Here is a 26,710-nt window from a genome sequence, read left to right as displayed (position 1 = left end):
CATGTTTGCATTTCTGAACATCCACTGCAGTGAAGACATTTAGTCCAAAACATGAAAATAATCCACACATCGATGCACAAAAACCTCTTTTCCTTCAGTGTGTTCAGACATCTCTGACTCAAAGCCAACAGCGCTCACAGTGACTGTGAGTGCTGGAGGTCAAAGGTCACACCATCTCCTTCAGAAGAGACCAGAACCATCATGGACTCCACATGTTTCAGAACAGCTTTCACATGACTTTCTATCTTGGAAATGTGTTTCAGGCTCATGTATGAGGATTCATTACATGCAGGACTTTAACAAGTATAACATGTTAGTACTTTTACTTCAGTGAAGGTTTTGAGTACTTCTTCCTGCAGACCTCCTGATGAGGTCACAAAAATAAAATCCATATTATCACCTGAACACACCAACCAAAGAAGACTCATTCATTTCACCAATAACTTTATTAATGAGCTCAAACCTGACGTCTTAGAAATATATAAATGTATGAGCCAAGTCTGAAAAAGAAATATATACACAAAGATGTTATCAGGCAAACAAATGACGACAGCATGTTGTTTATTCTGTAAACCATCCCAGCCGTCCTCTGAATGACAAACACATCGTCTCCAGGTCAGACCTCCATCCTCAGCGAGGAAACGCACAAGACTCACGCCAACATCACAAATCCATTTAAAACAATGACAGGAGCAGCTAACATGAGCAGCTAACAGGAGCTGCTAACAGGAGCTGCTAACAGGAGCTGCTAACATGAGCAGCTAACAGGAGCTGCTAACAGGAGCAGCTAACAGGAGCAGCTAACAGGAGCTGCTAACAGGAGCAGCTAACAGGTAATTGCTAATGGAGCAAATTTGACTGACATACTGTAAACAGATCAGCAGCTTCCTGTTGCCATGACAACACAGGATAGTTTCTGTTGTCATACTGGCTCACAGCTGCTGTTAGCATGTTAGCGTGTTAGCATGGGTCAGATTAGCAGAAGCACTTTTCACTTCCTCCTCCTTCAAATGTCAGAGACAAGAGCCTCAAACACACTGACAGATGGTCACCACGAGTCCAACCTGTCCCTCCTCGTCCAGACGTTTGGACATGTTTGAGCCAAGAACAAACCAAAGTTCTAAATATTTAGATATGAAATGGGAATCTAAACATGATGTTTTCTCTCTTTAAACGATCAGAAACATCCACGTTTGACTGAGTTTTTGCCAGTTTGATATCAGTGAATGTGAAAAGCTTCGCAGCAGCAGCACATGTGACTGATGACATCACATTTATTTTATTTCCTCACATCAGAAACTTCACTCCTGACAGACACAAAGAAAAATACGAGATAAAAATCACATTTTTGATGCTGCTGATCAGATCAGTGGGAACCAGTGAGGCTTGAACTCTTTCCAGTCGTTCCAGTTTTCAGTCGAGTGGATGGATGGAGGGACTGTCTGCGGCGCTGACGAGTCCAAAGTCTGGACTTGTGACTTTGAGCTGCAGGTCGAAATGTTTCAGGTTTGAAAACATTTGACTCGTCGTGTTTGTGTGACATTTAAGTTTAGAGCTTCTCAAATAAAACGAGTTTGAAAGGATTCAGAGCTGGAGAGGCAGGTCGTCAGTGTTCAGCCTGCAGTGTCGCCCCCTGCAGGCCACACGGGGAACAGACATCACATCAGAGGTTCAGTCAGCACGGAGACGAGCAGAGGCAGCTATCTGAAGCTAACGGACGGGCAGGGAGGAGCTCCTGTCAGTGACATCATGGATCAGCTGATTTGGAGGTGGACGGCTGTTTCCGATCAGACTGAAATAAAATGCTTTCATTCAACGAGTTTTGACTTTATGCTCTGAGAAATCTGAGTTTTAATATTAACATTTGAAGTTTGATGATACGAAACTGAAGATGAAACAGAACAAGAAGAAACAGGACAAGAAGAAGAAGAAAAAACAGAAGAAGAAACAGGAGAAGAAGAAGAAGAAGAAGAAGAAGAAACAGGAGAAGAAGAAGAAGAAACAGAAGAAGAAGAAACAGGAGGAGAAGAAGAAGAAGAAGAAACAGGAGAAGAAGAAGAAGAAACAGTCATCGGAGGTTCAGTCATCGTAGTTGATCTTTAGGTTTAGATTCAGACGTCAAGGACGATGAAGATGAAGCTCAGAGTGAGTGTGTGTTAGGGTGTGTGTGCGCGTGTGTGTGTTAGGGTGCGTGTGTGTTAGGGTGTGTGTGTGTATCTCTCTCTGCCTCTGTGTGTGTGTGTGTGTGTGTGTGTGTGTGTGTCGTGGTCGCTAACCTCCTGGCATGGTCCCTCAGCAGCGTTGCCTCCATCAGGGACGCCTCAGAGACAGAGAGCGGCAGATGGAGGTGGAGACCCTCTGGCCGGCCTCAGACCACTAACCGCCTCAGCCCGTCCCCCTTTTCCTCTCTGGGCCTTTTTTTATGGCTCCGGAAAACCAGAAGCCACAACGTCGTCCTCCAGCAGGCAGGTGGCTCTGGGGGGGGGGGGGGGGGGGGGGCGCCTTCACTGTCTGCCTGCACGGCGGCGTCTGTCAGGACCAACGGTGAGGACGCCACTCCGCCCAGCTTCAGCTTTCACTTCCTGTCAGCGTCTCCAGGTTGGACGTAACTGAACGGATGCACGAGGCGTCTTTGTTCCTGTTCGTTTGTCCTCTTCCTCCACCGCAAACCGAGGTGCAGCAGAGACATGGAGACATCCACAACTGATGGAAACTAAGGAGACAGACAGAGAGAGAGACAGAAAGAGACAGACACACAGATATAGAAAGACACAGGGGACAGAGAGACACAGAGACAGACACAGAGAGATGCTTCAGGGCTGCAGTGGAAAGTGGGAGCACTGGGGTCATGACCTCTGTGAGGCTCTAATGTGAATCAGGTCCAGTTCATCAGCTGTTTGTCTCACAGATCTTCAGCAGCAGACAGACACAGACAGACAGACAGACAGACAGACAGACAGACAGACAGACAGACAGACAGACAGACGCTGCGTTCAGGTCAGTGCGGTTTGTAAAACCTGGTTCTAGCCTGTTAGCATGCTAACATTAGCTCATCTGCAGTACACACAGTGGAGCAGAGGCTCATGGGAATTCAGCTCTGCAGGTGTTTGCTCATAAACCAAAGTGTTGGGCACTTTAACGTTTGGCCTGATGGTGGCGCTGCAGGAACAGAGGACGGGCAGAGTCCTGCGGTTCATCCTGAGGAGAACATAAATGTCTGAACACGTTCATCATCCAGCAGCAGCTGAGACGCTTCAGGCTGGACCGAGTTCAGACCGACTGATGTTTCCATCCACAGAGCCCCACAGCTAATGTGGCTAACGCGGCTAATGACTACAAACATGGCCGCACACATGTATTAAATCTATGAAGGTCTATGAATGTGTTATTGATCTGTGTTCATTATAACTCCATCTGTCAGGTACACGGACTAAAGAATATTTGATACCAGTGAAATACCTGAAATACCTACAGTGTAAAAACAATAATAATAAACAATAAGTCCATTACAGAGCAAACAGACATCAGCTGCTGACAAATGTTCAGGTAGAAACAGATTTAATTGAAAAATCAGTTCACAGGCTGGACATGACAATGTTTTAAATGTTCAGCAGAGAGAGGAGGAGGAGGAGGAGGAGAGGTCACATGGCAGCTGAGTGAAGGAGTCAAGCATGGCCTCTGATTGGTCAGATTTCCTGCTCCTCTTGTTCTTCTTGGTCACTCTGCGGTTTCTAGTTTGGATTCCGTCTTTCTTTATCGCCAGCGGCCTGTCGACCTGAAACACACCGAGGCGACACCTTAAAGGACGTCGTTAGCGAGCTTCAGCTAACGAGCACCTGGTGCAGTTTGCAGTACAGGTGCAGTACAGGCGCAGTGCAGGTGTAGTACAGGCGCAGTAAGGTGCAGTACAGGTGCGTTACCTGGTGCAGTCTGAAGTAGAGGCCACAGGCGTTGCAGACCGGCTCTCCGGCACAGTTCCTCCTCCACAGCGTCGTCGTCACAGTTGAACAGTTCACACACTGAGTCCCTTTTCTCTGAGTCACAACCTGAAAACACACACACACACACACACACACACACGCGCACACACACATTCATTTATTGATCGATCGACAGGGACAAGCTCATCGACACACACTGCTGTTCATCCTCTGTGTGTGTGTGTGTGTCTGTCTGTGTGTGTGTGTGTGTGTGTCTCACCGCTCTCCTCTTGGGTCTCAGCAGGGGTGTGTTGTTGCCGCTCTGTTGGAGGCTGCAGGTGTGACACAGGTGACGTCCTGCGGCGTCCCTCCTCCACAGGGGGGCGCTGCTCGTCCTGCAGCTCACACACTGACGCTGCTCTGAACGGACACACCCACAAAACCGTGAAACACACTCTGAGACATCAGACAGATGCAGCGCAGACCGACAGGTGGATACTTCACCTGGTACACTGCCCCGCCCCCACGACTTCAAGCCAGGGGACGGCCAATCACTCGGGGAGGCGGAGGGGGAGGGGTTAAGGTTGCCATAGTAACTGTTCCGTCCAAGCGGTGCAGAGAAGAGGCAGGTGGGGGGCGGAGTCAGAGCAGAGTCATCATAGAGGGATGAGGAAGGAGGAGGAAGGACGCAGGCAGAGCTCAGTGATTGACAGCTGGAGTCGTCCAACCAGAGAGAGTGACTGATGACCTGGTGACTGGCAGCAGTCAGCTGCTCGGCCTTATGGGACATGTTTGCTGATTGGAGGAAGATTTGTGAATGGGCGGGGCTAACCTGGCAGAAACAGAACAGTTTTTAAGAACAGAAGAAGAAACATGAACAAACTACGGCAGCCCTGAAGGGCAAGAAGAAGAAGAAGAAGAGACAGTGAGAGCTAACCAGCAGTGGAAGAAGTTCTCATACTCAGATCAGATTTTTAATAAAAGTACTAAAAACATAATGAAAAAAATACTCTAAAAAGTAAAAATACAGAAATATTTACTCAAAGCATCTACAGTCAAAGTACTTTTACTGCAAAAGGCTTCAAAGAGGGACATTCGTGACATACAGTATTTATTATAGACAGATGACAGAGAGACAGACACACAGAGAGACAGACCGAGAGACGGACAGATATTTAGACGGACAGACACAGACAGACAGACAGACAGACAGACAGACAGACAGACAGACAGACACAGACAGACAGACAGACAGACAGACAGACAGACACAGACAGACAGACAGACAGACAGACAGACAGACAGACAGACACAGACAGACAGACAGACAGACAGACAGACAGACAGACACACAGACAGACAGACAGACAGACAGACAGACAGACACAGACAGACAGACAGACAGACAGACAGACAGACAGACAGACAGACAGACAGACAGACAGACAGACAGCATTAACGATCCACAGAAAGAGGAATCCAGCAGATCTAATCAATCAGATCTGATCAGCCTCTGATCTTTCCCGAAGGATCTCAAACCACCTGATCACACTCTGCAGCTCACCTGTGTACAGGTGTACAGGTGAGCAGTCTCACCTGGAGCAGCCTGTATTCTATGAACTGATCATGTTTGACCTGTAAAATGTGAATCTGAAGCATCACATGAAGGAGGAAAGAGTCCAACAGGTCTGAGCTGAGCTTACCCTAACCCTGTACCGGAGATGATAGAAGTACAAGTACTTCACATCTGTACTTCATGACTGGACTTGAGTAAATGTACTTAAATAAATCATAATGCTCCATTCCACCTCTGCTGATCACACAGGATCACACACACAAGCCAAAGAATTAAAGGAAGAAGAAGGAGAAATCTGAGAATAAACAAACTTTAAATCCTGTTAACCAATCTGACCCCAGGTCAGTTTGACAGCTTAATGGAGCCAAAGCAAACTGATGCAAACTGATCCAGAGCAAACTAAACTGATCCAGAGCAGAGTGAAGCGGCAGTCTGTGGAGCTGCAGGAGATCCAGAGGACAAAGAAACACACTGACATTAAAGCGATGATGATACTCACAGAGATGAAAAGCAGCTCAGTCTCACGGCTGTCTGTCCGTCCGTCTGTCTGTCTGTCTCTGTCTGTGTGTCTGTCTGTGCTGATGGACAGGAGGACCGACAGGAAGTGGGAGGTGCTTCTCTTTGAGTCGACTTCCTTCATCATTGAACTGAACTTTTACTTTTCACTGAATGAAAGTTTGCTTTAATCTTCATCACGTGTGGAAAGTAACTAAGTACATTTATTCAAGTACTGTTTGAGGTACATATACTTTTCTGCAACTTCATACTCCAGAAAAGGATCTTTTTAAAAAACTACCCAGAGGAAGTATTCTCAGTACACAACTACAACGTTAAAGTACTGCATTCATCTTCATACGCCATTAATGATACTCCATGAGTACAACAGTACACTGACAGTTCTGCAGTACTTTTACTTTTCATACTACATGTATTACAAGTACATGTTGTTGCTCACACACGTTTGACTTGTACTATTTTTGGTGAGTTGAAAGTACTTTTACTTCAAGGACAAAGTACTTCACCACTAACGGTGATGCTGTTGCTCTCGTCTTCATCAGCTGTGATGAATTCACAGGTGAGTCCACACCTCACTCACCTGCTGAGACGTTAAAGGTGAGTGAGGAGCTGCAGATCCAGGTGAGTGTTCCACTGTGGACATGATGAGAACAAACCGACGGCTGGAGGAAGACGAACACACTGATGAAGAGCGAACAGTCATCAGCTGTTTCTTTCTCATGGCAGTAAAGTGAGGACAGATAGGTGAAGGTCGGACCTCACAACTGAGCTGAGGTGAGACCACTGAAAAGCTTCAGCAGGTGACAGGAAGTGAAAACACATCCACGACTGGCGTGTGTTGATGACATCAGCAGAGTCGGTGAAGGACAAAGATGATTGGCCAGGCGGTCAGAGGCAGGATGCGTGTCCCTGCAGCAGCGCAGGGTCTACCACGCTTCTCTGCAGGGGCAGGTCCAATGAGAAGTCAGTGGGCGGAGCCTGCAGGCGCTGGCGGGGGGGCCGCCCCCCCCTCTGAGGGATGGGCAGCTCTGAGTGGTGAGCAGGAAGAGGAGAGCAGAAGAAGTACGGATGGAGGAGAGCCTGCAGAGGACAGGTGAGCAGCGATCAATACATCCATCAATTGACCAATCAGTGAGTCAGCTGCTGGTTTGACTGTTAATCATGGGATCACAAACTGAACGTCAGTTTGATGACATCACTCTGGTTTCATTAATCAGTCATTCAATCGATCGAACGTCCTACCTGTCGGGCGGAGCAGCGCTGTTTGGACGGATAAACCAGGAACTTGTAGAGCAGCTCGACGGCCTGAGGGGACGTGTCAGGGACGATCTCCTCCAATGGGATTGCTGGATTCTCCTTAAAGGTGATTTTATTGTAATCTGGCAACTCCACGATCTCCTGAAGAGGCACATGAAGGCAACGTCAACCAATCACGGCTCGAGCTCTGCATCATTCCACATCAGACATGTCCGAACAACCAATCAGGAGGCAGATTGTCCGTCTCATAAGAGAGAGACAAAGACTGAGAGCCTGATCAATGAGGGATCAATACTGATCCAGAGCAGTTTAATTACACCTGAATGTGTGTACTGCGCGTGTGTACCGCGTGTGTGTACCCTGTGTGTGTACTGCATGTGTACCCTGTGTGTGTACCGTGTGTATGTACCACATATGCGTTCCCCGTGTGTGTACCCTGTGTGTGTGTACTGCGTGTGTGTACTGCGTGTGTGCGTACCCTGTGTGTGTACTGTGTGTGTACCCTGTGTGTGTACAGTGTGTATGTACCACATGTGCGTACCCTGTGTGTGTACTGTGTGTGTACCCTGTGTGTGTACTGCTCGTGTGTACTGTTTGTGTGTACTGCTTATCTTATAGTTCAGGTTAAAGTTTGTTACTGTATCACCTGCACAAACTCCAGGACACGTGAAAGGATTCTACCTGTGTGCGTGCGTGCGCCTGTGTGTGTGTGTGTGTGTCTTACAGGCCAGCTGTCCTGTGTCGGTGTCCCCAGCACTCTGAGGACACAGCAGAGCTGTTCAATGTCGTTCTCTCCAGGAAACAGAGGAGACGAGTTCAAGAGCTCCCCGAAAATACAGCCCACCGCCCTGCAACACACACACACACACACACACACACACACACACACACACACACTTCAGACTGCTGCTGCCCCCTGCTGCTCAGCTGTGAGCTCTGCACCACATTATTTAAGTTCTTCCAGGTGTTGACCTGCTGCTGAAGTGTCCCTGTGTCAGTGGACAGGACGATTAATGGTGGACACAAACATCTGGACTGTACAGAACATGTTAGATATATTCAGAGTGACAGCTGTGAACCGAACAGTGAATTTCATTCTGTGGAAACAGGAAGTGGATTTTCAGCCGCAGGAAGTGGAGCGAGCAGCTTCAACACAGTCGTACATGTAGAGTAGTGTTCTCACCACAGGTCCACTCCCTCGTCATACTTTCTGGCTCCATACAGCAGCTCAGGAGCTCTGTACCACCTTGAAACACACACACACACACACACACACACACACACACACACACACACACACACACACACACACACACACACACAGTTTCTTCTTTGTATGAACATAATGAAGCAACCTGAACTGACTGTGGCGAGAGACACAGATGATAACAGCGTGTGTGTGTGTGTGTGTGTGTGTGTGTGTGTGTGTGTGTGTGTGTGTGTTACCTGGTGGCCACCTGGTGGCTGTACAGTCTCTCCACCTCCTCGCTGAACAATCTGGCCAGACCAAAGTCTGCAATCTTCAGGTGTCCTGAGGAGCTGATGAGGAGGTTCGCTGGCTTCAGGTCCTACATGCACGCACGCACACACGCGCACACACACACACACACACACACACACACGTCAGAGATTTTATTCTGAAGGGCTACAGGAACAGAAAGAGTCCTGCACGTTGACTGTGTGAATGTTTTAAGGTTCACACGCAGCCTCAGACATTCACATGTGACATGTCAGCTCAGCCCTAAAACAATCCCACAATGCACTGCATCACATTTGAAACCGCAATGACACAAAATGACGAAGATGAAATGAGAGTGAAGGTCGCTGAGCGCGGGACGCAGATGGACACTCACCCGGTGCATGATGTTGTTGTGATGCAGGAAGGCCACGCCCTTCAGCAGCATCATCATGTAACCTTTGACTTGAGCCGGGGTCAGAGGTTGCTGGGAGTTCCTGATGACCTCAGAGAGGTCGGAGAGCATGAAGTCGAACACCAGGACAAAGCCGGTACCGTGAGGGAAGACGTCCTTCAACTTCACTACCTGGAGGAGGAGGAGGAATGTGAGGCTGACCTCTGACCTCTGAGCCTAAATATGGTGTCCTCTCACACTCACATGCTGGTTGTCCTCGATCTCCTGCAGGGCCTTGATCTCCCTCAGAGCCTGGTTGGGGATGCCGTCCTCCAGCCTCCTCAGAGCCACTTTCTTCAGAGCCACCGTCTCCCCCGTCTGACAGACATTCAACACACCAGAATCAATACTCGGATCACTGACAGACCAAACCAGATCTGTTAACTGAGCACTCAGTGAAGCAGTCGTCATTTTCTGCCATGTGTCATGTTGGTTAACTGACTAATCCTCTCTGCCCTGAACACAGATCATGGTCAGCTCGTGCTGGTGCTGCTGGCTGGCGATACCTCGATGTGTTTGGCCTTGAACACGATGCCGTGAGCTCCTTCTCCGATCCGACCCAGGATGCTGTACTGCTCCATTGTCTGCACGCGGATGCACTGTGCCCTCTCACGGTGAAAGAAGTGGAACTGCGTTAATTCACCTGGAGGCAGGTGTTTTAAAAACAGATATATCTCAAACGGAGTTCTGCATGATGGGGGTTCTATCATGAAACATGACGGGGCAGTGCAACTGAAGATCGTTAGTAACCAGGAAGGCGCCTGAGTCGTGAGTATTAAATTGTTTATGAGATTAAAAAAAACACAATGCTGTGTCTTTGCTGTCGCTTTCATTTGAGAAACAGGAGCCGAAATCAGAGACTGAATCAAAAGACGAACTCCATTAAGAAATTCAGCAGTTCTGTGAATCTCAATATTAATACAGTCACTTACAAATATTTCAAAGCCTTTGAACGTTAAACAGTCTGCTTTAATTCGGCGTGTAAGAAACAACGAAACAAGCTTTTCTCAGGAAACATCACTGTTTACAAAAAAGAACGACCCGTGGACTGTGCTAATAACTAGCTAACTGTTGGCTAACGTTGTCTTGGGATATGTTGCCTTGGTAACCTACAAGCTAAGTTAGCTAAGCTAAAACGAGACTTTCAGAGCTGTCCTCCGTAAACAGCTGCTGACGACGTGTCTCACACGGACTGAAGAGACGCAGACTTACGTCTTTCATAAAATGTGATATTCACATAACTGTTCACGCGCAGGACAGTTTTCAAGAAACGTTTTCTGTCAAACGCGCTGGCTACAGAGCCGCCGACGGTCCGCCATCTTTGTTTACGGTGACATCATGAGAATGGTTCCCTCTACAGAAGCAGAGCAGGTAGAAGAGACTCACCTGTCCGCTCGTGAGCTGACACAGTCTTTACTGGTGGAATTATTGAAAGACAGTTTGTCATTTAAAGAAAACATCAATAACAGGTGAATGTATCGTTGTTCATAAGTACGACAAACAAAACTAAAGCAAAGGAACAATTTTTACAACTGTTTTTTTTTCTATTGACTCCACTTCTATGGAACTAGTGTTTCTTGCTTTTATTTTGAAATCAGGAAATACTTGTTTTTAGCGAATCCACATCCGGTGCAGATTAGGGCTCTCATGAGGCTTCAGCGTGCTAACCGGACAGTTTGTAGCTCGGTAATGACGTAGAAACGTTAACGTTAACGTCCGCCAGACATTCAACGTGTTACCGCTGCACTTCATCTTCATCACAAGCGGAAGTTTAAGGAGAAGACAGTGAGGATGACTTCGCCCGTTGATGCTAATGCTAACGTGGCTCAGAAGGTGCTGCAGTATGAAAACTTCACCAACGAAGTTCTGAAGACAGATTTACAGTAAGAGACACAAAACGACTGAAGGAGCTTCTGCACGTGTTTACGGCATCATATCCGCGTTTCTGTCGCGCTGTGTGTCTGACGGTCCGCTGGACTCTGTCCCATGGTCCAGTGGACTGTCTCCGATGGTCCAGTGGACTCTCTGCAGACAGTCCCCATTGGAACTGTTAATCCAGACTCTATATTTCAGATGTCAGAGATGGTAAAGACATCTGGACAGAGGGAAGACAGAGTCGAATAAAACTGTCCAGTGTGTCCTGGAGAGCCAATCAGAGCTTAGCTTCTAGAATCAGAGGACGTGTAGATTCCTCCTGCTCCTGTGTTTTATGTTGTTTCGTGTTTTAGTCCTGGTCTGAACACATGATGCACTCTGTCACTTCGTTGTGTGGATAAAATTTTTAAGTTTGTGTCAACCTGTGAAACTGTGTGTGTTTCTCAGGAAGGTGTTAGAGAACAGAGACGCAGTTTATGAGAAGATCGCTCAGTACCTGCAGCTGAAGAACACCATCCAGAGTCTTCAGGTGCGCGCGCACGCACAGACACAGACACACACACACACAGACACACACACAGACACACACACACACACACACACACACACACACACACACACACACACACACACACACAGTCGTGTTTCCATCACGTTTTTGGGCATTACATAGACTTACATTCATTTCCTGTTTTGTGTGTGTGTGTGTGTGTGTGTGTGTGTGTGTGTGTGTGTGTGTGTGTGTGTGTGTGTGTGTTCCTGCAGGAGCTGGGTTCTCAGCGGCTGAAGACTGAAGTTGATCTTGGCTGTAACTTCTTCGTCCAGGCTGAAGTGTAAGCTGCTGATCGTACTGATCAATAACTGGTCGACATGATTCATACTGATCAGTTAAAAACTGTGTCATTGACTGTGACAGAGGGGATGATGTCATCAGGATTACACACATATCAGTACAGCAGCAGATACACTCGCACAGCAGCAAGAAGTGGACGTTAAGGTCTGTCTGTAACGGAGGCCTGCCCCTCATGAAGTCCCTCTGCTGGGGTTAAAGGCCTCGGCTGCTCCTCAAGGAAACACACCACAGATTTAAATTAGCTGTCAGATTAGAACCAAAACACACCTGTCCAGGTGTTTCAGGAGGTGCTGAAAGGACGACCCAGGATCCGCTTTAACCCCGCCCTCTCTTCTTCTCTTTCAGGGAGGACTCGTCCAGGATCTTTGTGGCGGTCGGTTACGGTTTCTTTGTGGAGATGACCCACGACGAAGCTCTGCGATTCATCGACAAGAAGACGAGCCAGCTCACAGCGTCAGTTCACCATCACAGACACACTAAGAACCAATAACCATTCTTCTTCTTCTTCTGGGGTTTTCTATCTGCAGGAAGTGTCCACCTCCAGCAGAAATACAGTTCTGTTGCATCTGCACAAGAAGACAAAATAGCGTTGGTTTCAGTAGACAGAGGGTGAATCACCACCCACAGGGGGTGGAGTGGGTGTAGAGTGCGTGGTCCACCAGTCAGAGGGTCGCTGGTTCAATCCCCGTCTACTCCAGTGGGAAGAAACCGAACTCCGAACAGGACCAGACAAGCGCTCCATCAACTCCATCCATGGACAGTTTGAAATGAAAACCTGTCTTTGGGGAAACATTCTTAGAATTTCAGTTGTACATTAGCTCAGTGCTAACTGTGTCCATTTGTATGAGTGAGAGATGCTAACTATGCTAACGTTGTGTGTTTCAGCTTCACAGAGCAGCTCACCAAAGACTCAGCTAAGATTAAAGCCAACATCCGCATGGTGCTGGAGGTCAGTGTCTTCTTTCATTGTCTTCGTGAAGCTAGAACAAGTGTCAGAGCGTCAGCTGACGGGTATATTGATCATTATTGATCAATGAATTCTTCTTCTGTCAATTAAATAATAACTGTGTCTCAACAATAAATGCAGCTCATCCAGCAGCTCAAGGATTTGTCTCGTTATTATCTGCGTCAGGTTTTCAGTCAGTAGAGGAGACATCTGATTGGCTGCTGTCTTTTTCTTCTTCTTCTCCTCAGGGTCTGCGGGAGCTGCAGGGACTGACAGACATACCAGAGAGCACAGGAAGACAAGTTTTCTAGACGAGTCCACAATTTGGTCGACCAGAGGACGGTTGAGGAGGGATGTTGAAATATTCAGCCTCTGAAGGGACAGAATATTCAAACAGAGGAGGAGAAGGACACCTCCAAACAGGAGCAGCTAACAGGAGTTGCTAACAGCTAATTCAGCAGACTGCTAATGGAGATAATTTGACTCCATGCGAACAAATAGAAGCTCAAAAACAGGCCATAAACTCAACAGGCCTTTATGTTGCTGTTAGCATGTTAGCAACTATCAGCGTGCCAAAAGATTTTCACCCAGAGGTCAAAAGTCACAGTGAGCTGATAAAATGCAGTCTTATATAAAAACTCAGATCCTCTTTAAAATGGATGGAGGAGGTTTAAACAGGAGGAGGAGGAGCCTGATCGCAGACTGACAGGAGCTCATTGTGTCTGCAGTCGATGCTGAGGGGAAAATGACCCATAGGCAGGTCAAACCTGACAGCAGCTGATGTGAGCGTCACCTGTGCACACTGAGCGGCCCCTTAATGTTCTCTGTTCTCTGTTCTCCACATGTTCCACATCACTTCCATCCGTGTGTCCGCGACATGTTTAGCATAGCTTAGCACAAAGACTTGAAGTGGAGGGAAACTGTTAGCTTAACTGAGCACAAAGAAAACATCTGTCTGACTTCATGTTCTCCGTTTATTAATGAGAAAAATGGCAGACTGTAACTGTACTGACAGGAAGTATCTGTGACCTTTCAAAGTAAGGTCACAGGAAGTGACTGCTGTTTCTCGTTTATGTTGTAAATCTTTTTGCAGAGTGGATGTTTGTCTAACTTAAAAATAAAAAAAAATACACCACTTGGTCAAAAGTATGTGGATGGCCCAGAGCTTCCTGGTCCAGACTCCTCATTTGTACTACATGTTTGTAGTACACTGTGTATTCCAGTTGTGTACTGATACTTCAGACCGGTGCTTCTGAACCTCTGTGGCTCTGACGCAGTCTCTGGACATGACGATGGCGTCCTCTGATCAGCAGATGTGATGCATTTCATAACAGTCGTAATAAAAACTGGAGGCTGCTCTCAACAACACCGAGCCTGTTGCCATGGAAACTGATGCTAAATAGAGGTGGTGGTGTAAAGAGGCCGAGAGATGACTCTTGAAATAGACTCCCACACACGCACACACACACACACACTCGTCCTCAGTTTGGGTCTTTTCATGAAGGGCCGGCTGGATGCCTGCAGCTGATTGGTCCTGCCACCATCGGACCAACAGCGTCTAACTGCTCTGGCGCTTTGCTCAGCGGCTCCTTGGCGGCAGCAGCCTCTAAAACTGAAGCTCAAACTGCAGAGTGATGAATAAACTCCTGGTAGTTGTAAAGTCGCCCATCTTTGTCTGAGCTTTTAACCACACATCGTGGTCTTCATGAGCAGATTGACTTTCTGACTGTTCAAATTTTAGTTTGCTCTAAAATTGAAGAAAAAGAAGAAGAAGAAGAGTCATTGAGTGAAGAAATTGGATTTGTTTTATGTAAAATTAGAAGAATTTGGATTTTAGAGAAATTGAAGTCTTGACCGAGACTTCATCTGAAGTCTGACTGGTCACAGCTGTGTGAGGCCCGAAGGCTCTGGCTGACAGGAAGTCACCACACAAGCTTTATTTTGAAAAAGCTCTTGGTCGGACGCGTTGCTCAGCGGCTCCTCGGCAGCAGCTGTCGGTTCGATGAAGATCAAACAGCAACAGAGCGTCTGACGTCACCATCCCACTACTGAAGCGCGCTGCGTCAAGTTTCACAATAACGATCCGAATACCGGAATTCCGGCAAAGTGCGACGGTTTTCCTCCAAAATAAAAGCCCATCTCATTTTACCAAACATTTTCTTACATGCACGTCAGTATCACAATAACGAAATCGGTGTAGAAACCTTTTTTATCTGATGATGGAGACACCAGAATCATGGTCAGGATGTTAGAAATGAGATCCTGAACCCGAGTTACCTGAAGAAGACCCGCACCAGCTGCACTACATTCAGTATTTTTAGTATTAAAAAAGAATTTTCTTATCAATTTTATTTATTTATTTTTTATTTAGGTGTTTCATTATATTTCATGGACATTGACTTGAAAAACAGTGTCTATAATATCCAAATGATAGCCATAATATCCATCATGGCCTAAGTTTCTGATAGTTACAGCGGACGGAGTGAAAAGTGCTTTTATCTTGAAATCCATTCCTGGAAGTGTGACTGTTTGAGTTGTCGGTAACTTGACTGTGGTCAAAGTGGTGAAGAGGCGTTTGTCCACCAGGAAGAAACTGCGAAAAACATCCAAGTGATGAGTTTAGTGTTTGCGGACGGAGGCTTCGGTCCGCAGAAACACTCCGGCGGATCTTACAAACCACTTTTCATCCGCGTCTGAGGACGCTGGACGGTCTCCGGTCAACTCCGAGGATCCGGTCCGCAGGCAGCAGCGCTGTTTTGGGGCTGACGCACCAGCAGGAGAGGAAGGTGGGGGGGGGCTGTCACAGCAGCGGTCTGGGCTAGGCTAGGCTAGCTGATTAACATGCTAGGCTAGCAGCTTCAGCCCCCGGAAGACCCTGAAGTTGGAGAAACTTTGTGAGGTCTAAAACACGAGCAGCAGCCCGTCGTTTAACCGGCGGCTCTAGAATCCTCCGAGGATATGAAAATAACACAATTTTAACACCAAAAAACGCGTTAGCCTGCCAGCGTTAGCATCGGCAGCTAGCTCCCAGCAGCGTTTGTCAACACATCCTCAGCGACAGAGGGAGACAGCGATGTAGCGGAAATGAAAACACCTAAACTCACTTCACGGGCATTGACAGAAACAAAGGTAACTCACGTTTTGTGCTCTTAAAAAGCACCAGACGTCAACACCAGCCTGTTACGGGCACTAAATGAGGTGCGGATAGGGGCTGTAAATGCGCCTGTTTTTCGGACACATGTTTGGACTTTTTCGGTTTTTGTCGGCGTGTTTTTGGACGCAGCTTCTCGGTCAGTGTGTGTTAGCATGGAGGGACGGCAGCGCGGCGGCAGCGCGGAGCGGTTACATAACGCCAGCAGGTCGCGGGAGAAGCTGCTGAACGTCGCCTCCTCAGTCCGGCTCTGACAGCTGTAAGCTGCTCCGACAACCCGACAGACAGACAGACAGACAGACAGACAGACAGACAGACCGACCGACAGACAGACAGACACCATAACACAGCAGCATGGAGGACTGAGCCTGCAGAGAGACGGACGCCAGAAACACAACCCTGAGCTGAAGATGGACTCCAACCCACTGATCAACGGTAAGACGCTGCTGATGCTGTTTACAGGCTGTGATGGAGGATACGGCTCAGCGCGGGCGCGCGTGCGTGTGCGCTGCAGCCCTGCGTGTGTTCCTATGCAGTTTGTAGAGGAGCTGCAGCGGCGTTGCAACAGGTGTGTGGACGCTGCTGAGGCCTACAGCTCAGTGTGTGTGCGCGTGTGCGTGCCTGCGTGTGTGTTATCATAACATTAGGTGCTGGGTTGGACCTGTTTGTTGTCTGCAGCGTGTAGAAACCTGCAGCCTGAGAACATGTCTACACTACACCTGGGGAATTAGAGACTGTGCCCTCAGGTGTGTTTTCAGGTTGTAAACATCTCCGAGACACCTGAATGGGGGGCAGTTTGCATGTTTTTAGTGGGGGTATTTTTATGGAGGATACCCCAGGTGAGCACGGGGAGAACATGCAGCATCAAGCAGCAGGCACTGAAGGTGAGGACACGTCCCCAGCGCCCACATCGGGAATCGAACCTGGGACCTTCTAGCTGTGAGGCGACAGTGTTACCACCGTTCCACCGTGCTACCATTATTCATGACCACTGGGAAAGACACACCTCAAAGAAAACACAACACAGTACAGAAACACAGTACAGAAGCACAACAGGGTACAGAAACGCAGTAGAGAAACGCAGTAGCGAGCAGAGCTGTACATGAACTGTTTGCTTTCCTCGTTGAAGGTTTTGTAGAGTGTAAAACGTCTGTTGGTGTCTCTAAAATCCACCACAGCGTTCATCACTGAGACAGTCATGTGACTGACAGACAACATTAATGTTGCTCACAGGCCACCGTCCATCCGGGACATTTTCTTTATTTGCCCTTCGACCTTCAAACGAACCACACAGACCTCAGAGACGTTCTGTCCTCATGATGTCACTTCTGTTAAATCCATATTGATATGATCAGTGACACGCACACACACACACACACACATACACACACACACACACACACACACACACACACACACACACACACTTGTTCATTCCCTCGTCTGTCAGGTGGTTTCATCAGATTAACGCTGCAGCTCTGTTCGTTCACCGTGATCCTGATGAACACAGATTCACTTCAGAAATGACTTATTTTATCTTCAGTGTTTGTCATTCAGTCCTCGTTTATGTCCAGTTGTACTAACAGAGTCACATGACGGCAGCTCGTTAACACGCAGAAGGGGAATGAAGTTAGAAATGAGTGAATTTCAGTGTAAGCTGAAGCCTTTTGGCCTGAAAAGACATTTTAATGGAGCCACGAATCCTGAATCAGGAACAAAACAAACTGCTTTGAGCTCAGCGGGTTGAGATGATGAGAGGTGGACACGCCTCCACTGTCCCTCTGCCAACATGGCAGCCGGTCCTTGTGAATTGTGGGAGTTGGTGGTGAACATGCAGACTCAGCGAGGACGATCGGTTAACGTCGATCAGCGACGCAGCGTCCATTCATCTCGCACGTGAAGCTCCACCTTCGTTCACACAAGACTTCAGACTGTCCTTCACACGAGTACAGCAGAGCGGAGACAACGATTCAGACGTGTCTTCAGGTTAGGGATGAAAAAGGATCGTTTTGTGTTTATTCTGGACAAAGACGAGACGAGGACGTCCTCAAACTCTGACTGTGACCTCATCAGCACGAAGGGTCGCTGGTGAGAGAAGACACCTGAAATGAAGTTTAAAGAACGTAACGGGAGCAGAGTCTCACTTCCTGTAGGAGTGTCTCAAACGTCCATCAGTGATGATGTCATTAGAGGTCGTATTCGGGTCATTTCCGTTAGTCTTCTTTGGAGCTGAGGACGCTTCACCAACAGATGGTTGAGCGAGGGTACTTTGTCAGATTGTGAGGACAAATGTGATGTGAGACAATTTGGACTGAGACAAGAATGGCTTTGACATGACGTGATGGACAGAAAAAGACTGAGAAGCATTTTCATTGGCCGAAGAAGCTGTCTGTGGTCATTTCGAGGACGTTTGACACCGCTGAACACGTCCTCGCTCGTCACAGACGTGATGCTGGCTGGCACCACGGAGACGGGGTAAAGCCGGTGATGTAATACTCACAGGTTGTCATGGCAGCGCTGACGCACGGTGATGCGACACGTTTCTGATCACATGTCAGCGATGAGAGTCAGACACAGGACGGACGCAGGAGGAGAAACTGGAGTACTGGGAGTACTGGGAGTATCCTTGAGCTGAGCTCTGACTGACAGACTGGTGTCAGTGGACAGAGGCAGAGGAAACCACACTCTTCTTCTGTGGTGGTTTGTTTGTCCCCCTCTGCGTGCAGCAGATGAAAACATGAGAAGATGCTTTTATTGATCCGATCAGCAGCACCGTGTCGATCAGATCAGTGTCACAGTGTTACGATGAGCTGTCGACTCCTTCAGCTCCAGTTTGGACAGTTCATTTGTGATTGATCAGATCCGTATCAATCACCTTGTGTTGGTGTGGCTCCTGCCGTCTGTAGCTGTGGTCGGTCTGGTCAGCTCCCAGTGAGTCAGACTGGGATGAAGGCGGCATGGAGCTCAGTCCACGTCTCCGTGGACATAAACCGTCAACAGGCTCTGGCTTTGATGTTGAGGGACCCGGAGGACTGAGATCAGCTGCTTCATCCATTCACTGTTGCAGTGAGTCAGTTCAGGGACAGACAGACAGACAGACAGACAGACAGACAGACAGACAGACAGACAGACAGACAGACAGACAGACAGACAGACAGACAGACAGACGATGGACAGACAGACAGACAGATGATGGACAAACAGACAGACAGCCCCCCCCCCGGGCCTTCTGTCTCGGTTACCATTGATGACAGGTCCCTCACCATGGTGATGGTTTCCAGCGTGTTTGATAGGTTAGTTGTGTAACAGGTCAGCCAATGGTGATGAGGCTCATTTGCATTGTGACCTGAGAGGAAGATGCTCAGAGGTTCAGCTCCTGATGAAGAGCTTGTCTTCAGTGTCATCCTCTCCATCAGGGGCGTGTGTGTGAGTGCGTGCGTGCGTGTGTTCGTTACAAGCTGCTCGATGTGCTTGAAGTACTTGCATTATTACCAGAGTACCATCTTTTACCTCATACTTCAAAATTACTTGATGAAAACTACGAGAAGAACAGAAATATTTTATGAAATATGTTAATAACGACACGGTTCGGGCAGTGTGACGTGTGCAGCGTGTGACGGTGTAAAGAACGAAAGACTTTGGTTGGTTTTTCTAAACAGAAAAAATGTGTTTTTTTTCCATCTGTCCGTCCGTCTCTTCGTCCATCCGTCTGTCTGTCTCTGTCCCCCCTCAGCCATGGACCCCTCCATCACTCTGTGGCAGTTCCTGCTCCACCTGTTGGAGGACCAGCGGCAGCGTCACCTGATCTCGTGGACGGGTGAGGACGGAGAGTTCAAGCTGCTGGACGCCGAGGAGGTGGCACGACTGTGGGGGCTCCGCAAGAACAAACACAACATGAACTACGACAAGCTGAGCCGAGCACTGCGGTACTACTACGACAAGGTACTGCTTAGTACTACTGCAATACTACAGGCGTACATGTAGAACACTTGATGCAACATGTTGTCATAACCTGAACATCTGAAGCTCTGATGTTGTCTTGTTCTCACGTTCTGTCGTTCTCATGTTTTCATGTTCTCTTGCTGTGTTTGGCTCCTGGATCTGGTCTTCTGCTTCTCCTTCAGAACATCATAAAGAAGGTGAGCGGTCAGAAGTTTGTCTACAAGTTCGTCAGTCAGCCCGACCCCTCCCTGCCTGAGGGGGTCCGCAACGGAGAGGAGGGCCAGAGGCGGGACAACGCCGAACAGAACGGCCAATCAAAAGGCCTGGGGGGCGTGACCCCAAGCTGTCCATCAAAGGGCTTACCCCAGGTAGGCTTTGACTGTCTTTGTCTTAATGCAGGACATGGACACACAGTAACGTTAATGTCTGCTGACCGGTTCATTCATCGATCGGTTGATCGATCGATCGATTGATTGATTTCTGTGTTGATGCTCAGCGCTCGTCGCCCAGCAGCTCCCAGAAGAGCTCCCGTAACGACTACATGAAATCAGGCCTCTACTCCACCTTCACCATCCAATCACTGCAGGCCTCGCCCAACCCACGGCCAATCAAAACAGAGCTGCTGCTGCAGCAAGACCCCGCCCCCAAGGTGGACCGCATGCCCAGAGAGGTAGGTGTGTGTGTGTGTGTGTGTGTGTGTGTGTGTGTGTGTGTGTGTGTGTGTGTGTGTGTGTGTGTGTGTGCGTGTGCCTGTGCCTGTGCCTGTCTGTCTGTGTTGGATGCTCCTCTGTGCTCATGCCCATCTCCCCCCCCATGCCCCCCCCCTCCTCAGGTCTGTGTGTTGGAGTCTAAATCCTCTCCGTCAGTAGGTGGTGCTGTTGACTCTGCCCTCCAGGTGATCGTCACTCAGCCGTCTCCGTGTCCGACTCCGGCGCTCAGCCCCCAGATACCAGCCAGCACTGCCAGCCAATCACAGGTCAGTATCAGGCGCCAAGAACTTGTTCGTGTTGTCAAAGTGATGTGGTGACGGTCTCAGAGGACGTTGAAGTCTGTCTCATCAGTCAGTCTGATCGCTCAGCTGATGTGCCGTGTAACACTCACCTCACACTCACCTGGAGTTTGAATCTGGTTTGTTGTGTGAAGTCGGCCGTCGATGGTCTCGTATGTGACGAGAGGAGCTTCAGGCTCACCGCTGAGCCGCCGTGACGGGATTCAAACCCTGAACGTCCTGCATGTGGTCCAGCTCTGAACCTCAGACTCCCCAGCATCAATGGAGGCTTTGATTCAGAGCTGAACTTCCTGTCATGTGACAAAGAGCCGTTGAGTCACTTTAGTCTAGCTCAGGTGTTTTTGGGGCCGTTGAAGAGGAGCTTTCAGTCAGCGTTCATGTCCTTCATCCTGTGGACAGCAGCTCTGATGTCTCTGCAGACATGAGGGACCTGTTGGTCCGGACGGCAGTTTCTCTGGAGCTCTGAACAATAATAAAAAAAAAACAGATGGTGGTCAGGTCCAAACTGACCAGCGTCCCCCGTCCTCGGCCCCCCTCCAAGACTCTGAACCCCGTCCTCTGTGTTGAAGGTCTTGTCTCTCTCTCTCTTTCCCAGAATCCTCCTGCTCCTCCTCTCAGCGACCCTCCTCACATTTATCTCACCAGCGTCGGGGAGTCGTCCTCCCTCGCGCCCATCATCCCCCTGGGTCCAGTCGGGGGGTCGATGAGTCCCGTCCCGCCCCCCCAGGTGTCGACGGGCCCCCAGGGGTTGCAGCAGGATGACTGCGGGGGAGTCGCCAACCCGGCCGCCTTCCCCCCTCACACTGCTCCTCACCCCCCACCCGTCTTTGTCATCATCAACCCCCCTCCCCCCCAGCAGCAGCAGGCGGCCATGGCGGCCGCTCTTCCTGCCGTTGCTCCTCCCCCCACCCGCCCTCCGCCTCCCCCCATTGTTATCAAGGAGGAGAACCTGCCGTCAGAGGAGGAGCTGCTGGAGATGGTGTCTCTGGAGGAGAAACAGGTGGAGGAGGTGAGAGGAGGAGGTGAAAGAGGTTTTAAACCTGCTGAAAGTCATGTGACACGTAGAGCGTCAGCCGCTGTAACTCAGACACACGTGATCATACGGTGTGATGATGTCGTAAACCGTAAAGGTCACGACACGAGTGCCTGGACTAGCTCTGTAGATGCTGATTGGACGGCAGATCTCTGCCTGGCAGATTTCTGCCGAGTCGTGCTTCAGGCCGATGACTCGTGGCGTCTCTCTTTCCAGGTTCCTCAGCTGATCTGCGGCTCGGGGGAACCGGAGTCCCCGCTCACCATCGTGGAGAGCCCGCCCTGCGTGGGGCCCGGGGTCGGAGGTCAGCCGCTGGTGGTGGAGACGGGGATGGAGGAGGAGGCCAAGGACATGGTAACAGGTAACAGGAAGTGACTGAACGTGCTGAGGAGACGTCACATGAGCTGACAGAGACACCTTTGAATGTTTGTGCTGCTGCAGTGGCACAGGCGATGTTAAGATAAGATCAGATCAGACACCTCCTCCTGTCTCCGTCAGATCCCTCCATCCCTCCAGTGATGTCCTCCTCGGCCGTGACTCCTCCGGTGACCTCGACGTCGGACTCCGTTCCTCCCAAACCGAAGAAGCCACGGGGCCTGGAGCTGCCCTCCTCCCCCTCCCTCCCCCCCGGACTCTCTCTGGATAAGGTCTGCAGCTGAACACCTTAACGATCGTTAACCAGTTCATTAGTGATAGGTCATTAAAACTGACCGTCTGTCACAGCTGTGACAGCTGAGGCCTGTGACATCACATCCTGTGACATCACATCCTGTGTTCCTCCTGCAGGTGAACGCAGCTGTGAACAGTTTATTGGCTCCTGGATCAGCGACCAACACGCTCACCCCGACGGTCATCACCTCCCACGCTCTGGTAGACAGCTGTCTCTGTCTGTCTGTCTCTCTGTCTCTGTCTGTCTCTCTCTCTCTCTCTCTCTCTCTCTGTCTCTCTGACTGTCTCTCTGACTGTCTCTCTCAGTCCATCTCTCTGTCTGTCTCTCGGTCCATCTCTGTCTCTCTGTCTCTCCCTCTCTCTCTGTCTGTCTGTCTGTCTCTCTCTCTCTCTCTCTCTGTCTGTCTCTCGGTCCATCTCTGTCTCTCTGTCTCTCCCTCTCTCTCTCTGTCTGTCTGTCTCTCTCTCTCTCTCTCTGTCTGTCTCTGTCTGTCTGTCTGTCTGTCTGTCTGTCTCTGTCTGTCTCTCTCTCTGTCTCTCTGACTGTCTCTCTCGGTCCATCTCTCTGTCTCTCCCTCTCTCTGTCTGTCTCTCGATCCATCTCTGTCTCTCTGTCTCTCTGTCTCTCTGTCTCTGTCTGTCTGTCTGTCTCTCTGTCTCTCTGTCTCTGTCTGTCTGTCTGTCTGTCTGTCTGTCTGTCTGTCTGTCTCTCTCTCTCTCTCTCTCTCTGTGTCTCTCTGACTGTCTCTCTCGGTCCATCTCTCTGTCTCTCTCTGACTGTCTCTCTGTCTGTCCAGACTCCGGTCCTGTTGACTCCCAGTCCTCTTCCCTCCACCATCCACTTCTGGAGCACGCTGAGCCCCATCGCTCCTCGCTCCCCGGCCAAACTCTCCTTCCAGGTAATAGACAGATCCGCTCTTCATATCTCTGGTCGTAGTCAGGTGCAGTGTGAACGTGCAGGAAGAGTTTGAATTTAAGAAATAAAAGCCTGGTTCTCAAGTCCTCAAAGTATGTAACAAGAAGTGTTTGACAGTGACCCGCCAAAGTAAAACGTCAAAGCTTTGTGTGTGTGTGTGTGTGTGTGTGTGTGTGTGTGTGTGTGTGTGTGTCTTACACTTACTTTTTAAATAGTAGCTACACCTTCACACATGTATGTTTGAAGGACGGGTCTGCAGTACAGAGAGAGACAGCCAGCGCAGGAACACACCTGCTCTACCCGCTTTGTGCTGTCAGGAAGGGGCCACAGAACTCACCTGGACCAATCGCTGACAGGCACCTTTTGTTTGTTGTTTAATGATCAGCTGCTTTCACTGCAGAGCTCCTTAAACACACAGATTCAGTTTCAGGTTCGAAACAAACGGCTTCACCTTCACAGCCTCACACACACGCACACACTGCACTGCATGTACCTGTACCTGATCCAGGTCACACACGCACACACACAAACACACACACAGTCTCTGCAGGTTTCTGGCTCATCTTCTCTCCATCTGTTAGCAGCTCACAGAGGATCATTGCAGCTTCAGTTGACAGGAAGCAGCAGACGCGCGGCGCCCTCTGCTGGTTGTCGGTCCTCTCACACTGCTCTGGTTTCATGTGTTCATGTCTGAGTGAATGAGTGAACTCACTGGACATTTCTTCCTCTGATGATGGTGATTGTGTGTGTGTGTGTGTGTGTGTGTGTGTGTGTGTGTGTGTGTGTGTGTGTGTGTGTGTGTGTGTGTGTGTGTGTGTGTGTGTGTGTGTGTGTGTGTGTGTGGCTGTTGTGGCACAGTGTCGCCCCCCCAGCCTGCAGAGGTCTGCTGCAGATGTGCTGGGGGCTTCAGGGTCTTCAGGACTGACCAGCACTGATGCTCAAACACAGAGACACAAAGTGAACGAGTGAACGAGGTCACACACTGAAGCTTTATGAACAGATGAAACACTCAGAGCAGATTATACAGATGTATGATGAAGATGAAGAGGACTCACCGAACTCTGTGTCCATGCGTGCGTGCGTGTATGTGTGTATGTGTGTGCGTGCGTGATATAGAAGTATAGGATTGGAGCGGGATGAAGATCAGTGTGTTCAGTCAGACCTGCAGCTGGAACAGACTTTTATCTGGTTTCACTCATGCAGAATGAGTCCGTTCAAAGTGTTGTATTGATTACGTATTGATTATTGGAGTTTGGCGGTGTGATGGTGTTTGTGGTGAAGCTCCGTGCTGACCTCCTCCCTCTCTGTCCCTCCTCAGTTTCCCACCAACGGCAGTAATCAGATCCACATCCCGGCTCTGAGCGTGGACGGTCTGTCCACCCCCGTGGTTCTGTCCCCCGGCCCCCAGAAACCCTGAGCTCCCCGCCCGCTTCAGGCAGCTCCTCGCTGGGCACAGGACTGGCCTCGCCTCCCGGAGGGTCGGAGGAGAACTGGATCTGGACTGACTCTGAAACTCTCAGGAACCAGGAACCACGTGGTTTTTGGGCACCGTTGCCTGACTGGTTAGACTGGGAGAGGTGGTTTATGGGGACCTCTCACCGGACAGAAGCTCCGGCTGGTTGAAGGTCAGAGCCTCCGGACGCCTCCAGTGATGCAGGTGGATGTCTGGGCCTTTAACCCTGATGAAAACAGCCGCTTTTCTTGACTTTGAACACATCTTTGAAAGGTAACATGTAAAGATGGAGGACGGCGAGGTGGAGGGCTTTTTCTTCTTCTACTGAGGCCTTCAGCTGCAGTACAACGATGAGCTGAAGGTCTGAAGGAGCGACGCTTCAGTTCAGACTCAGTTTGTTTGAGAAGAGAAGCTTTGATTTGACGTCAGGACTGATTCCGTTTCCTGTCCGCTCGTCAAACAGGAAGTCACCGAAGAGGAACTTTGAGCTGAAGCTCGCCGTGTTCGTGAGGGTTTTCGTTGATCACGAATGTTTCGCCGTCTTTTCGGGGCTCTGTGATGTTTATCGTCTTTCTTTGGTGGTTATTTATTCCTGTTTCCTGTTTTACATCCTTTGATCCTCAGCCGCCGTCGTGGTCGTCATGGCTGCCGACGGTACTGGGCAAGCTGGTTTTAATCACTCCCAGTTGAACATTTTCTAAACTCTCGTCTGTTTAATTGTTTTTGCTTCGCTCTTAATGGCCGCAGCCTTTCTCCAGTTATGCATGGCCTGTTATTGGACAGAATCCTCTGCATCGGTTTGAACTGACCAATCACAGAGGAGGAATGATGATGATGATGATGGTGGAGTTTTTACAGCCACGTTCTTTCTCTCAGAGAGCCTTTGAGTGACAGATTGTATATTTTGTAGAAGTTGTCCCTGTGGACTGCAGCGGCTCAGACCTGTCCAGGTTTGGTTGAGGACGCTCACATTCCTTCGTCTTTAAAGGCTCGATGACGTCTTCGTCTTATTGATTAGTCACTGCGCATCAATTTAAAGCAACATGATGCAACAGCTGCTGTTTTTTGGTGCGTCTGCAGTTTCTGAGTGAGACCAGGACCAAGACCAGGACCAGGACTCTGATATCGACTTTCCTGAGGGACAGAAAGCTTCACTTGTTGCTAAAGTCACCACTAACTTTAGCTGCCATTAGCTAGTTAGCTCAGTTAGCCATGTAGCTAGTGGTCCTATTTGACTGCCCGCTGCCCCACCCCTCCTCTTCCTCCTCCCCCCAGTGGTCCAGAGCTCCTGTTCCATTGGTGTCAACGCTAACACTCCCCCGGTGCTCCAAGCTCAGCTAGCTGCACAGCTAACTGAGCTAACGTTAACATTAGCAGTTACTTTAGCAACAAGTAACGTTTCTGACCATCACCAAATTATTTCTCCACAAAGTTCGATCAGTTTCAGCGAAATCAGTAAATATAGTTTTCGAGCAGCCAAACAACAGACGGCCGACGGCTGCCGGTTGTGGTGGAGGCGTTCAGTCCGTTTCCCTCAGAATGATTTTGATTGGCTGTTGAAGCGAAGCAGCTGCATCGTGTTGCTTTAAGCCGCCGTTCGTTCCAGACATCCTGCGGTCAGAACTCTGTGATGTTGCCACAAGCTTCCGTGTGAACGATCGCTTTCTGTTCATTGGAGGAGTCG

The 26,710-nt window shown here is 49.3% G+C and overlaps 4 protein-coding genes across 5 annotated transcripts; 2 read left to right on the top strand and 2 right to left on the bottom strand.

Annotated features, from left to right (window-relative positions):
* Positions 1-3,530: 3,530 nt before the first annotated feature.
* gata1b (GATA binding protein 1b) lies at positions 3,531-4,836 on the bottom strand. The gene is made up of 4 exons (XM_070968938.1): positions 4,425-4,836; positions 4,201-4,340; positions 3,921-4,046; positions 3,531-3,775 (listed from the first exon to the last, which is right to left on the bottom strand). Exons 1-4 carry the CDS (start codon positions 4,708-4,710, stop codon positions 3,608-3,610), a joined length of 720 nt encoding a protein of 239 aa, XP_070825039.1. The 5' UTR covers positions 4,711-4,836; the 3' UTR covers positions 3,531-3,607.
* A 1,159-nt stretch (positions 4,837-5,995) lies between these two features.
* cdk20 (cyclin dependent kinase 20) lies at positions 5,996-10,525 on the bottom strand. 2 transcript variants are annotated; one of them, XM_070968937.1, is made up of 9 exons: positions 10,392-10,525; positions 9,686-9,822; positions 9,384-9,497; positions 9,123-9,311; positions 8,716-8,837; positions 8,453-8,515; positions 7,994-8,117; positions 7,255-7,410; positions 5,996-7,092 (listed from the first exon to the last, which is right to left on the bottom strand). In XM_070968937.1, the coding sequence occupies exons 2-9, from the start codon at positions 9,758-9,760 to the stop codon at positions 6,901-6,903; spliced, it is 1,035 nt and encodes a 344-aa protein (XP_070825038.1). In that variant the 5' UTR covers positions 9,761-9,822; positions 10,392-10,525; the 3' UTR covers positions 5,996-6,900. The 2 variants fall into 2 exon arrangements, with proteins under 2 accessions (XP_070825038.1, XP_070825037.1); XM_070968936.1 differs by having other exon boundaries at positions 6,160-7,092; positions 9,686-10,522.
* Positions 10,526-10,792: 267 nt separating this feature from the next.
* Positions 10,793-14,016, top strand: uxt (ubiquitously-expressed, prefoldin-like chaperone). The gene is made up of 6 exons (XM_070968935.1): positions 10,793-11,062; positions 11,502-11,583; positions 11,820-11,887; positions 12,253-12,360; positions 12,793-12,856; positions 13,102-14,016. Exons 1-6 carry the CDS (start codon positions 10,971-10,973, stop codon positions 13,162-13,164), a joined length of 477 nt encoding a protein of 158 aa, XP_070825036.1. The 5' UTR covers positions 10,793-10,970; the 3' UTR covers positions 13,165-14,016.
* Positions 14,017-15,428: 1,412 nt separating this feature from the next.
* Positions 15,429-25,880, top strand: elk1 (ETS transcription factor ELK1). The gene is made up of 11 exons (XM_070967900.1): positions 15,429-16,439; positions 19,738-19,946; positions 20,129-20,314; positions 20,443-20,616; positions 20,779-20,922; positions 21,551-21,964; positions 22,205-22,349; positions 22,487-22,635; positions 22,775-22,858; positions 23,455-23,556; positions 24,892-25,880. Exons 1-11 carry the CDS (start codon positions 16,415-16,417, stop codon positions 24,988-24,990), a joined length of 1,731 nt encoding a protein of 576 aa, XP_070824001.1. The 5' UTR covers positions 15,429-16,414; the 3' UTR covers positions 24,991-25,880.
* Positions 25,881-26,710: the final 830 nt, after the last annotated feature.

This window comes from Chaetodon trifascialis, chromosome 8 (assembly GCF_039877785.1).
Source record: "Chaetodon trifascialis isolate fChaTrf1 chromosome 8, fChaTrf1.hap1, whole genome shotgun sequence".
NCBI classification, from domain to species: domain Eukaryota; kingdom Metazoa; phylum Chordata; class Actinopteri; order Chaetodontiformes; family Chaetodontidae; genus Chaetodon; species Chaetodon trifascialis.
This window is presented reverse-complemented; position numbering and strand designations above follow the sequence as displayed.